We start from the raw sequence: 14,353 nt of genomic DNA, 5'->3' as shown, positions 1-14,353 counted from the left end.
AAACGGCACTGTCAGTTCAACTCTGTGCCCGCACCCACAGCATGACATGGGCCTCCAGGAGTGGGTTGCCAAGGGCCGTGGGACAAGATCTGTCGTGCGCAGCATGATTGTCACCAGTCTGATCCGGAAAAAAGCGAAGACAAATTACCTACACAAGTGTGCTAGGGAGCAAGACTATAAAGTCAGTATAAACAAAACCACTGATCAGCACAGAAGGTTAAGTAAAGACACAGGCATTGCTCCATGAAACCAAGAGAGACAACCTGTGTCCTGTCAGAAGTCTCAGGATCCGGCTATCAAGGATTAGCATCAGACAGTCATGAGATTTTACAGCCTGACATTAACCATAACAACTCTGTACATTCTTGGTACACTCAAACACACACCCTCCTCTACATATCCCAACACCTTCACTGAAAATATTGAAGCTAAGAGAGAAGATTATGAAACATCGGTCCAACACAACTCTAACCAAACACACTGAAACACTCAGCACTTGCTTCAGCTTCTGACTTCCCATCAGTGTACGCCCACGGAAAGCATACTGCAGCCAGCTGACTGAGGTAAGAAACACCTAACTGCTCCCAGAGCCCACAGAGGTCAAATTTGTCCCATCAGGTTCAGATGAAACAACCTATTTTTACTATACTAATCCAAATTGATCACCAGTTTCATAAGCAACAGTCACATTTTTTCCTGCCCAAAAAAGTGCACAAATAGGCAGTGTCAACTTTGCTAGCTGCCTCTCCAGGTCAGCTAGTCAAGGCTCCTCCAACGCAGTTCTGAACCGAGTTTCAGAGTGCTAGCGGAATCGCCCAAGCCATTGCATCTGGCGTAACACTGAGTGCACAAAGTGCATTCATCTCAGTACTCTCCACGCAACTAACACAAAGGACTAAATGCCATCAGTACACTGAATGTGTAGCAACTTGCAGTGCCTCAAACTTTTGTCCTTTCCTTATGTATTTACACCAAGGGAGGCCACTGTCATCCGTCGACCTCAAATAGTCTCCTGTGAAAAAGGATTAATTTCTCATAAGATAACCAGGCACCGTTGAAAAAACACTTTATCAGTCATGAATTGGCAACAATTAGAGCAGCCCTTTCTTTCTAAAACAGCAAAGTATTTTTTTATCATCTTAAGTTATGTATTTATCATATCTCACTTAATTTCCAAATTAATACACCAGGAGTAAATTAGGACCTTGAGGCATCCCGACGTTGCTACTACTAGGATAAAATTGAGCCCACTTCATCTTACTCACAGCCACCCACCTTTCCTGAAAAGCTCTGTACCTGTCAGGGAGTTTAGCAACACCATTTGCTTATTAAAACGTTTTCCTTTATCCAAGACCTTACCTACATACTCAAACCAGTATTAGTAGAATACATTTCCAATAATTGATGCATTTACTTAAAAAAAAAAAAAAAATCAGTGGCTTACCTGCTATAGAGGGAACTTTCTGCGAGGGCATCCATTAATGGTCCAATAACAAACTGATAAAAGGAAACAATAACAATGGCTAAATGTACACTTGCAAGGCACTGTTACATAGAGCCTAACTGGACTTATTTCACCAGACTTTAAAAAGACAGAGTCAGAAATTAGAGAACACTCTTGCTAGTAGTAACTAACAGGAGCAAAAAGAGGAGGAAACTAAAGAGCAGGAGAATAAAAAAGCAGAGCAGTTTTTTCACTAGGTACATTTCTCAGAGCATTGTGAAAGGAGCAGGCAAATAAGAAATCTTTTTTGAGAAACGGATGGAGAAAATACATTTAAACATTAAATAAAGGAAAGACGAAGGGCCAACACACATAGAAAGATTTAGCGTGCGTTTTAAGATTGACTGGATTTCAAGTTAGTCATCAAGAGGCTGACTTCATTTGGATAAATCAGAAATGTTAACCTCTGAGGGCTATGCTCCTTCTATGAAGGAGAGAAGGAAGAAATAACAGTATAATATAGATCACTCCTTACTAAGGCATAGGCTGGTTGGGGAGTCAGCCTATAAATAATACTAATAAAACAATAAAAATTAAGAACTTTAAACTTACACTATTTCTTACTACCTATGGAATATTTTAAAGTGTGCTTTTTAATGGGATACAGTAATACATGGATTGTACTACAGAGACATTCACCTCCTCACAGGATTATCTAACAATAGATCTTCAAAATCCATCCCTGAGGAATCACTACGCATAGACTTGAAGTCTGTTGACCAGGTTTAGCCAAGACACATTCAATCAATTAATATTAGTTAATAATTTTGCAAAGGTTCCGGTGCTCTGAAAATCTGAAGCATCAATTATCCCCCTAAGAGTTTCACTTCTGCTAACAAATATCAACAAATTGGGAGCCAACTTTAATTAGAGAGCATTAATTTGAAATATAGCAATGAATGACTGCACTCAAAAATGCATTCCCTCTAGCCAGACCACTTTTCAAGTAATTATATATTTGACGCCAGTTACAAACATTGCCATCACTTGCACAGCTAAGAAAGATGTTATTTTTACAGAATGCGTCCAATTCCAATACTACTGAGGCAATTAGTGTTAAAATATATTACAAACTAGAACATTTGTTTGTTCTGGCAAGTAACAGTAACACCCTTACCTCTGAAAAACCAAGTGAATTTGGAAGATGCTTTGTTTCATAAAGCTCCAGAAAATGAAGAATGCCTTCCTTTGTCAGTGTTTTATTCTCACTCTCAAACATTCGTTTATAGATGCACATGTGCCATGACGGGTGAAACAACCAACAACCTGTTACAAAAGCAAATTATTCTAAACTGAGACAGAATTGACAGCGACATGTTAGTGTACTAACATATAACATACTGACCTTCTGGACAACACCACAGTCAATTCACAGGATATTTCAAAAATATGATTATAGCTATTAGGTTTATAAGAGTACCCTGCTAAATCTCCAACACAAAATAATATTTATTAACATGGCTTTCAAAAACTTACCCTGTAAATTTCAGTAGTTATAAATTAAAATGACTAAAAAAAATGCGAAACCCACGTCCTCTTTCCTGCAGCTCTCCTCATCTCAACATTGTATTCACCTGCAACACGTCCACATTAACAGTCTTCCCACTTTACAGATCTCTGAACTTTAACTTCTAACATCTTGCACTACCTAATTAGACGTGTTCTGTTTTGCCCTACAAAAGATGACATTACATCCTTTGCCACGCTGCCTCAGCACTTGCCACTCTCTCCCCACTTCCAGTGAGGGAGTTGTGCAGGTAACTTGGCTCATATAAATCACCCCAACTATCTCTGGCTTTGTTTTATTTTCACATTAGCTTAAGTAAAGCAAAATACAGTGAAAAAGGGCCATTTAGTTAGGTTTGCTGACAGAAAAAAATATTCCAACATATCATAGCAAGCAATAAGCATATGCTGGAATTTCTTCTTCTCAGAGGATAGCGGCACTGCTTGTGCATGTTTAGCAAGCAACCTATGCATATAGCAGACCCACAAAAACTGGAAAAGCCACCCAGAAAACAGCTATTTTGAGAAACAAAACTTAACAAAAAGCTGCTACTAAAACAGCAAAAGAAAAAGAAAAAAATAATTACTTAACTGCCTAATATTTAGGAGACGTTTCAGAAAAAGTTATGTCTTACCTTTTTCCCCTGATATAGCATGCTCAAATAGACTGTTTAGCTTTGGTAATACTGGCTTTATGACATGGATCTGAAACGCAAATCAGATGTAATGTAAGTAGTCAGCTTATATCTCAAACCTAGGAACTGGCACTTACTCATGGGCTGGAATTTACTCTCAATAGTACTAATATAGTAACTGACAATATAACTGCACTTAAACAAACCTGCAGTGCCTGTGCGACTGATCCCAGCACATGGTATGCAACACTCAATCACAGTTTAGCACTGAAGAAAAACTGATACTTCCATGCTAGTGTATCATAAAAATACTACTTCCTAACAACTAACCATTCTATTCATCAAATTAATAATAATAATAAAGCAGCACAAATCTCTAAAGTTAAACATTCTGGTAAATACTCTTTCTCTCAGTTACAGAACAATTATGTACAAGTAAAATAACTACAAAGAGGCACTCAAGACTAATAATCAACGCCACAATACTGTACAATTACACAAGCCTCGGCTCAACTGGAATCTTTTTGCCAAGTACACCGAACACCGAGTCAAACTCGGTAATTTTCACCCAAGGCCCCAAGTGGTTTAGGACACAGATGCAGTGTGTCGTGTGTCCCCCTCCCCGCCCCGCTGCTGAAAGAGGTTATTAAGTTGCAATCTTCCCTAAGAAACAGGTTACCCATGGTCTTGCAACAAGCTGCAACCCAGGTTTTTCTTTATGAGTTCAACCCACTGCTTTAACCAGGATTATTTCAAAGAGAGAGAAGAGCTTTGTATTTATTCCAAATGAGTAAATCCAACGTGCTGTGTTTTAAGTATTTAAAGTCAGAAATAAAAACATTACTGTTAATGCTTACTCAGATACCCTCAATCACCAAAGCTGGAAATATTTCTACCCAATAAAAATACCCCCAGTGCACGCGCCAGAAGCAAGGCATCACAGATGGCTTTGACAAGTGCAGATTTTAGGGTGCCCCTACCTGGTTTCCCTCCAGAGTTTCCATTATCAAAATGTAACTTTCCCAAAACTGCTGGAGTGTGTCACTCTTCTCAGCGGACCACCAAAACAGGCTCGGTTCTGACAAAAAAAGAACGAGTTTCTCCTTCAGCCAAACCGTCCAGACGCCCGCCCCCCGGCCCCGCCATCACCCCCCGGGCCCCACTGCCTTCCCCGGCCCCCGCCGTACCGTCTCCGCCGTCCGTGGGGCAGCGCAGCTTGCCGCCCTGGCCGCCGCTGAGGTCCAGGGCTCGCTTCAGCAGGTAGCGGGCCCTCCTGCGGCACAGCCCGTCCCGCTCGGTCAGGCCCTCCTGCACCAGCCGCCAGAACCGCGGGCACAGCCGGGCGTCCAGCACCGACCCTGGTCCCGGAGGGCCCCGCGGCAGCAGCGCGTCGGCCATAGCGCTGAGGGCCAGCAGCGCCCGCCCGACCCGCGGCGCCCCGCCGCCGCCCAGCAGCCCCTCCCAGACGCCCCGCAAGGCCGCCCCGTTACCACCCAGCGCCGGCAACAGCCGCCCGGCCACCAGCGCAGCCGCCGCCTCCTCCCCTTCCCCCTCGCCCTCCTCCCGCACCAGCGCCAGCGCCGCCGCCACGCAGCCCGCCACCAGCGCCGGCTCCTCCAGCCGCGGCGCCGCCGCCACCAGCGCCTCCACCGCCGCCTCCGCGCCCGCCCCGCCGCCCGCCGACAGCTCCGCCAGCGCGTCGCGGGCCAGCCGCGCCGCCAGCGGCGGCCCGCACAGCTCCACGCAGTGCCTCAGGGCCCCCAGCGCCGCCCGCCCCAGCCGCAGCCGCTCCCCGCAACCCCCTCCCGCCGCCGCCGCCTCCCCGCCGCGCAGCAGCGGCCGGCACCGCTCCAGCGCCACCTCCCAGGCGACCCGCCGCAGCGCCTCGGCCTCGCCCGGCGGTGGCGGCGGCGCGGCCGCCAGGCGCTGGAGCAGGAGGCGCAGCGCCTCCGCCCGCTCGACGCAGAGCGGCGCGCTGAGGGCCCGCAGCAGTGCGCAGGGGTCCCCGCCGCCGGCCAGCAGCGCGTCGGCCAGCACCACCTCCATCCTGCGGGGGGGAGCGGCGCGGAGCGGAGCGGCGCGGAGGGGGAGCGCCGCGCCTGCGCAGGCGGGGGCGGGCGGGGCCCGCCGGACGGTGCGTGGCCCGGCGGCGGCGCCTGGGGGCCTGAGGGGCGGCGGGTGGCGAGGCGGGCGACTGACGAGGGACCTGGCAGCCCGCTGAGGGACGCGAGTCGGCCCGGGAAGTCGGGGGAGGTGCTTGGCTGCCGTGCGGGGGCTGGGGAGGGGGCGCCCGGAAAACTCTTGGGCTGTGTGGTGCCCTGTCCCCCCGCAGGCCCACACAGCCACGTGTGTGTGTGTGTGTCCCCGGGTTTCCAGTTGTCTCAGCTGCTAAGCAAAACTCGATGCCCTGGTGCGTTCTCAGGGCTGAGCGCTGGAAGGCCTGACAGAGACATCTCGGGTGGCAGCGCGATGTTTGAGGGGGTGAACTTCCCTCAGCGTGTCTCTTAGAAACTCCTTTTATGCTTCACGCACATCGCCACATGAGATCAAGCAGCAGTAATACACAAAATGCTCCATTTTGTCATCAGTCAGGCTTGGTGTTGTCATTTATGCCAATATAAATTGTTGAAACCAGCCTGCGCGGCCATCGCAGCACCCGTAGGTCAGCCTGCATGCCCTGCACCCACATCAGGAAGAGACCGGAGTGGTTCCTGGATGCTGGATCTGGGCTGTTGGCTTGGTACAAGGGTCCTGGACACTGGAACTGTTCCTTGTGATCACAGAAAAGGACTCCCATGCAGTTTAATTTACTAGTGCAGCCAAAGTGTATAACTTAGGCAACCTGATTTACAGTAGGTGTAAATTCACTATACAACATTACAGTTCCCTTGAAAAGAGATTTAGAGATCAGCATATCAAAAATGGTGGCAAACCACTCTCCTAAAAGACATGGTTGTAGGAAATCATGGCTAGGAAATCATGAAGTCATGGCTAACTGGGGAGGTCCCAATGGACTGGAGGGTAGCAAATGTAGCTCCCATCTACAAGAAAGGCAGAAAGGAGGATCCGGGAAACTATAGGCCTGTCAGTCTGACCTCGGTAGCAGGGAAGGTCATGGAGCAGATCATCTTGAGTGCCATTACAAGTCACATAATGAACAACCAGGCCTAGTCAGCATGGGTTTATGAAAGGCAGGTCCTGCCTGACGAACCTGATCTCGTTCTATGACAAGATGACCCAATTATTGGACGAGGGAAAGGCTGTGGATATTGTCTACCTAGACATAGAATTCTCGTGGAAAAACTGGCGGCTCATGGCCTGGATGAGCATACGATCTCCTGGATCAAGCACTGGCTGGATGGGCGGTCCCAAAGAGTGGTGGTCAATGGAGTTAAATCCAGCTGGCGGCCGGTCACAAGTGGTGTCCCTCAGGGCTCAGCGTTGGGACCATTTCTGTTTAAAACCTTTATTGATGACCTTGATAAGGACATAGAGTGTGTCATCAGCAAGTTTGCAGATGACACCAAGTTAAGCAGGAGTGTTGATCTACATGAGGATAGGGAGGCTCTACAGAGAGACCTGGACAGATTGGATCGATGGGCCAACGCTAATGGAATGTGCTTCAACAAGGCCAAGTGCCGGGTCCTGCACTTGGGCCACAACAACCCCATGCATCGCTACAGGCTTGGGGAAGTGTGGCTGGAGAGCTGCCTGGCAGAAAAGGACCTGGGGGTTCTAATTGACAAGCGGCTGAACGTGAGCCAGCAGTGTGCCCAGGTGGCCAAGAGGGCCAATGGCATCCTGGCTTGTATTAGAAATAGTGTGACCAGCAGAAGGAGGGAGGTGATTGTCCCCCTGTACTCAGCACTGCTGAGGCCACACCTTGAGTATTGTGTCCAGTTCTGGGCACCTCAATACAAGGGAGATATCGAGGTGCTGGAGCGAGTGCAGAGGAGGGCAACGAAGCTGGTGAAGGGCCTAGAGAATAAATCTTATGAGGAGCGACTGAAGGAGCTGGGACTGTTTAGTTTGAGGAAGAGGAGGCTGAGGGGAGACCTCATCACTCTCTACAACTACTTGAAAGGACATTGTAGAGAGGTTGGTGCTGGTCTCTTCTCACAGGTAATTGGCGATAGAACAAGAGGGAATGGGTTTAAGCTGCAGCAGGGTAGGTTTAGACTGGACATTAGGAAAAAATTCTTCACAGAAAGAGTGGTCAGACACTGGAATAGGCTGCCCAGGGAGGTGGTGGAGTCACCATCCCTGAATGTGTTTAAGGCTCATTTAGATGTGGTGTTGGGGGGTATGGCGTAGAGGGACGTTGATGGTTGGACTCGATGATCCCAAGGGTCTTTTCCAACATAAATGATTCTATGATTCTGTGATTCTATGAAAGGGCATAGGAAACCTGGAACCTTCTGTTCTTCTGAAAGCAATGGATGGCAAATTCCCTGTGCAGCAGCATGGGTACAACGTGGTTTCAAAGGGGTATGGGCGTTACCTCGGCTAAACTGTACTTGCTTAGGAAGAAGAAAGATTTACTGAAAGTTTTACAGTGTGGGCGCCCACTTGATCACTCTCTCCAGGTCACAGGAGTACAGGCGCTCCTTTTCCTGGCTGTCCATTTTCCCCCAACTTTATTAAAAATTTGTTATCTTTGAATGCCTACCAGTTGCAAAATGGCTGACTGCAGGGTGACTGTATATGTGATATATTCAAGAAAAAAAAGGTGGAAAGGAATTATTTTAAACCTGCTAGCTAACACAGTTTCCGTATGCCCTACCACTCTGCGTGGGTTCAGTTACATATAAAATAGAGAATCCAGAAAAACCTCAAGAAAACAGTTCAAACTGATACGTGTATTTAAATGTAAAGTAAAACCCAGTTCTTTTGTTTCCCATGCAGAAAACCATTTTTCAGAGGAGGAATGAGTATAATGTATGTTAGTAAATAGGATGCTTACAGTTGAAATCTCTTTCATGCCCTAATATATTTTATTTGCTTTTCCATTTGCTCTGATGTCTTTAGTAATTCTTCCATTTCTTACTTACAGCATGCAGTCTGATGAGTTGTGAGTCTTTCTTTTATCAGGCTTGAAAAAGTGCCAAGCAGGGTATTCCCTTCTTTATTACAATCTTACTCTTCCCTTCCAGGCACCTGTAAGACTTCACTAAGAGAAGCGTTAAAGGTCTGCACAACAAGTAGTCATCAAAACAGAATAAAATACTAGGTGCTGCGCTGTTTCTCTGTTATTGTCTGAATTCTGCTATGCCTTTATTTTTATCACAGTGGGGTGCCGAATCTGAAGTCTTATTTCGTCAAGTTAAACATCAGCATGTAAATTTGAGCTGTTTTCCCTGCAGATTGTCTTACCAGACAAAAAGAAGTGGGTGAGAAATTAAGCCTGTGGGAGATTAGGCTGGGGAGCTTCTGAGCAGAATGTGATGTGGAAAAATAAACAACAACAAAAAGCCCAGAAAGGTGAATATGGAGTTAAGAGAGAGAAAAGGAGCAAGAAGCAGCATTTTGTAATTTTCAAATGCAAGAGCCACTGTATTGACACCCTTCTGTCATACTCTTTCAGTGTCCTCATGCTAGGACCTTAAATTTGTGCTTTCCAGCTCTACACTTCCAACACATACGCCTACCTCGCCAAAGACCACGTCCAGTTCTGTTTTCTCCACTTTCCAAGCTTATCCCAGCCCTTTCCTGCCTTCTTTCCGAGCCAGCCCTGCTCACAGGCCCCAGCCTGCCGGTGGCACCCACCTCTAGGATCCCAGAGCCCTCTCAGCCTCGGCTTACTGCACCAGCCTCAGCACACAGAACACCCCACACCTACCCATCTCTCTCTGCACTTCCATCTAGAAAATATTCTCTATTCCCTGACCTAAGCAGGTCCCCTCCAGCCTCAGCATATGGGCTAGATCAAAGGTTAAAATAGCTTGATTATTTTATTTTTTTAGAGAGAACAGCCTGCAACTGTTTGCTTTATTTCTGCCGTATGAGATATTCACCCTCAATCAGATTACTCTGTTTTAGAAACCTGAGACTAAGAGGAATTACCTGAAACATCAAAAGCAGTCCACCACAATAGCAGACAGGCCTGAAATAAATGGCCAGCCTGCACGTGTCCTCTTCGCAGGCCACTACTATCTACAGGCCACGAAATACTTCTCAAATCCCTCTAACAGTTGTGGGGCTTACTACACACTCCTCTCCCTTAACCAGTCTCTCTGTGCCATTTAATACTACTACTGAGGCTACAGGAGGCAGGACAGAGATGAGAAACACGTATTAATTGTTGATTCTTAGCTGAACTTCATAATAGCACCTTTGCTGATGATTTGGATTTCCAGCACATGATAACTTGCTGACGAAGTTGTGACTGATTTTACAACTCAGACACTTAGTGATAATAGTTTATTGGTTTTCATCAGGACCCGTAATGCTATACCAACTTAGCAACACAAGAGGACTGAGGTTCCTTCCTCACGCCCCTAGTTAAAAAATCAGTGCCTTAGTTAACTGCATACTCTTTTAGACAAAATGTATACTTGTTCTGATGCAAATATTTTCCCTTGTGATCACACAATCAGGCAATTCTCTACTAGGAACAATCCATGGATGATCATTACAGGGGTTGGTTGTAATTGGAAAAGGATCATGGACAAAACTACAGTATGAACTACAGACGATTAGTTACAAGTCTTGGAAATCCCCACTTACAATTTTGGAAGCATGTGTTATGCTGTTGCCATAAAGCCACTGCTGAGCTGAGCTACCATATTAGATTATTAGAGCCCAGGCCAAATATATGTCTTTAAAAAGTTTCGTGTCGATGGTGGTTTTGGATCACACAAAATACCCTCCTTCTCATAAAAACTCTTACAGTCGCGTATTGCCACCCGCGCATTAACAGGTAATTCCGCACAGTATATAAGGAAGAGGGCTTAGCTGACCCTGGAACATCATTTTCTTTCCTTGCTGGAGTCTATGGGACCGTGTCTGTATAATGTTAGACCTCTAGTGGGGTCGGGTGCCTAACACAGCCTTTTCTCTCCTCTCCCACTGCATGCAGGAGTAGTAGATGGGAGATTTCTGACGAGTCATGCAGAAAATTTCCCACCACATGCCTATCCCACAATAAAGTGGCAGAATGAAATGAAAAGCACAGATGTGCTCCATACAATAAACCTTACCAGATAGTTAGGTGTATTCATGTCCTCTTCTAGATCTCCTCAGTTCTCTTGTGCAAAAAACCAGTAGCGCACGTGGCTTTTACATGTATCTCACTCCAAGACAGCACTTGCAGTGGGGAGCACACATGGGGAAAGGGGACCGGGTGCTATGGTAAAGGTTCATACCCAAGTACAGACATGTATGTATCTTCTAGGTGCAGGTGAAGCTGGACAAGCTGGGTGGAAGTGGAAGGGCTGGAAAGGGTGGTTAGTGAGAAACTTCTGTTCTCTGCCAGAGATAATAGAGGTGAGCAAGGGAAGGAATAAAGTCACCTCGTTTTTGTTAGTTCACCTAAAGTTCATGAACCCCCTTGCAAAGAGGGATAGAGGCAGAAGTGTTCAAACTGATAGAGGAAATAATCGATAGGCAGCCAGGAAAGCTGGTCACAACATCTCTACAAGGAGGCTGTGCCGTTATCTCCAGATCCTCTCATTCTTGTTTCATTCACATACCCACACGCCCCTACATTGCTTCTAAAGAGCCTTTCTTCTGACTCTTTCACGCCACAATGCAAGCATGTCTTAAATTTTAAAATTAAATTCAGTTTATCCCTCCAGCTATCACCTTCTCTCCTTCCTCCCTTTAATTTCTGAACTTCCAGCGAGCCTGGAGTTTATCCTTTCCAGTTCCATTTCAGTGTTAATTTCAACACTTGCATCCCAGTCTGATTCTTATATCCCAATCGGACTAACAGTATGTGGACTGTAATTATAGTATGTCAGCTATTGCTGCTGACAAGCTACCTGTTGAGTAGCTAGCTCCACGTTTCTATCACTGAACTCCATTGTGAAATATGAGCAAACCCTGTATCTTGCAAATTCTATCTGCAGAATTTCTCCCAAACAGGCCCATTCCTATCTACCCACATGCTTAATGTTATTGTCTGGGCTGTCATCGTACCACTTCCACATCCCCTTCCCTGGCTTAACAAAAGCAATCTTACCCTAATTAGATCTTGCCATTGTGAAGATCTGTTTCTTAGCTGTCTGTTGTGACCTTGCCACCTCTCCCTTTATGTCACTCTGCTGGCTCCTTCCTCTGTGCCACATCAAACACATGCTGCTTCTTTTCCCTTTCCCTTTCCAGACCCATTAGCCTATCCTTCCCCATCCTCTTATCTAATACCAAGACATTGACTTCCACCCTGACCTACCCATGCTGCCAGTCTTAATTGTTCCTCTATTAGACTTTCAAGTAAGACTTCATGCTTTATGCTTTGTCTTGTGCTGACTCCCACCTCATTTTTCTCTTTTATACCCCACGCATCCCTTGTTGTCCCACAGACACAAATTTTAGGCAGCACATGGTCTATGACCTTCTGTGGTCTATGGCTTTCTGTGTGGACCGATAAGCTGATCCTCTGTTGGTGCGTATCTTGTCATCTATTTGGTATCATCATCTGCACGTTGCCCCCAGTGACAATCAGTGCAGTACTATCAGTAGAGAATAAAGATAACATTAATTGTGATAAATAAGAAACAAACAAACAAACAAATAAATAAAATCAGAAACTGGCAATGTGTCAAGCTTCAGGGAAAGAAAGCAAAAGTAGGCTAAGCAACTAAGCTTCTATGAGGAGCAGAATAAAAGACAAATGTAAAGGTGGCTCGCAGAGATAAGCGCTGTGAGAGCTGCAGTTTTTGTAGCCTTTCATACACCCATACTTCCCCCCGTACATTCAGGCTTGTTCAGACATTGAAACTCGTGAAGAGTTAGTTCAGATCCAGCTCTAGCTCTCAGTTTTTCAACCAGACACATCTCCAAAGGACTCATGGAAACATGAGAGTGAAGCCTTCGTAATCTCTGCAGAACAGAAGATGGTGCTGTTGTCACTGACATGTGCCTTCCAATTTTTTTTCTGGTGGAAAGAAAGCAAGAGCGGAGAAAAGGAGAGGAGAGGAAAGTAAAAGGAACAGTATAGGAAGAAAGGCCATTTCGTGGATTTTTTAGCGAAGAAATTTAGAAACTCAAAGAGAAGAATGATAAATGCACAGAAAACCAAAGGGATTATCTAAACCAGAACCCAGATCTAGAATTTTCAAAAGGTGTTAGTACAGAGGGAGGTCTAAAAGCAATTAGGAGAATCAGAGAGGCAGCACAGACCCTATGCTGGATGCACTCTTCCCCATTTCCCTGAAGACACTATAAACTAGGCTTAGGAAGGTGCTGAATACTGTCAGTTCCCTGTTGACGCTCTAAGGAGCTGTTATTGATTATCAACACCTGGGAAGATCAGGCTCAGTCATGTCTCAAGCCAGGCATTTGAAAACAGAGACATTTTTATTTCAAAAAATAGCTTCAGATAATTGAGTGGGGAAGGAGGAAGAAAGGAATCCAGCAGGCCATGAGAAGCTGTGGCTGCAGAACAAGCACTGAATCACGGGCTGCACACTTTTGGCATTATCAGGGCCGTGCTACATGGCTTCCTTTCTTTATCTGCACAGGAAAAAAGAGCGCAGGAAAGAAACAATAAAGTATCTTTAGGACAGTACTGTTAGTATTGTGCTGTGAGATTACCCACATCTAGGTAAGAGATTTCAGCCTGAAATTCTTTGGCTGGGCAGGACAGCCACATTCACCAGAAACACTCTGATATTTCTGGGCTTTTTAGGATGTTTGCTTTAAAAACGAAGCTAGTGTTCCACTGTTGCTTCACTGTAAACGTCCTTCATTCAGAAGCAGCATTTAAAGGCAGCTGATGAAAAGCAGTTGTGTCCAATTAAACATTCCTAATGTTGGGAAGTTGCAAATCTATACTATGCGGTTTGTCACTGTGAGCTATACAGGCGAAGTTAAGCTGGTAAATCTCTAGTTAGACTGAGTGCAGTGGAAAGGTCAGGAAAAGATGAATTAGGAAAAAGAATTAGATATAATCCTTTGCCATCTGTCTTTATTTTGCTAACCTACTTGACAGGACACTACCAAAACCTGCAGTCATTTTTTATCTGCTTCATGTAGCTGAAGAGCATTTGCTGTACAGACTGGAATTAAAATATTTCTGAGTAACAGTTGGCTTTCCCATTTGTTGACCCCATTTCCTTTCCTTTTTCAAAAAAATTTAGGACTTTCCATTCAGCCATAGGCTTTTTGACCTCTCCCCCCTCACTAGGACTCAGAGTCGGGTGGTAAAGCTTAAATAGATTCTACCATTGTCTCTACAGGGAAGCAAAAGGGCTGTTAAACTGTACAGAATCCATGCTTCTCCAGCTTTCCACCTGAAAAGCATACATAGATCTGGAAGAAACATGACAATTGAGAGAATGTCCATATGGTATCACAGTTTCTCCATGACAGCTTTTGTCTGTAGGTCTTCATCTAGCAAATCATGTAAACATGAGCTTATCTCTAAGCACATGCCTGAGTATTTTGCTGCCTCTGGATTCTAGTGTACAGGGGATTCTACTGATAATGAACCAGATAAGAGGATCTACTCTAGTGGGGAAAATAGTGTGTTGCTTCTGCATGAAAA

At 45.6% G+C, this 14,353-nt stretch overlaps 1 protein-coding gene across 1 annotated transcript in view; it reads right to left on the bottom strand.

Annotated features, from left to right (window-relative positions):
- The window catches only part of TARBP1 (tRNA guanosine 2 -O-methyltransferase TARBP1), a 38,080-nt gene extending 32,282 nt beyond the window's left edge, over positions 1-5,798 (bottom strand). Inside the window, exons 1-5 of the mRNA XM_074580101.1 lie at positions 4,833-5,798; positions 4,626-4,723; positions 3,646-3,715; positions 2,622-2,770; positions 1,445-1,497 (exon numbers count right to left, since the gene is read on the bottom strand). Coding sequence (XP_074436202.1) covers positions 1,445-1,497; positions 2,622-2,770; positions 3,646-3,715; positions 4,626-4,723; positions 4,833-5,691 — 1,229 coding nt within the window. The 5' untranslated portion in view covers positions 5,692-5,798. The remainder of the gene's footprint in view (positions 1-1,444; positions 1,498-2,621; positions 2,771-3,645; positions 3,716-4,625; positions 4,724-4,832) is intronic.
- Positions 5,799-14,353: the final 8,555 nt, after the last annotated feature.

Source organism: Larus michahellis, chromosome 3 (genome assembly GCF_964199755.1).
Source record: "Larus michahellis chromosome 3, bLarMic1.1, whole genome shotgun sequence".
NCBI classification, from domain to species: domain Eukaryota; kingdom Metazoa; phylum Chordata; class Aves; order Charadriiformes; family Laridae; genus Larus; species Larus michahellis.
Note: the sequence above shows the minus strand (reverse complement) of the source record. Positions and strands in the feature narration are given on the sequence as shown.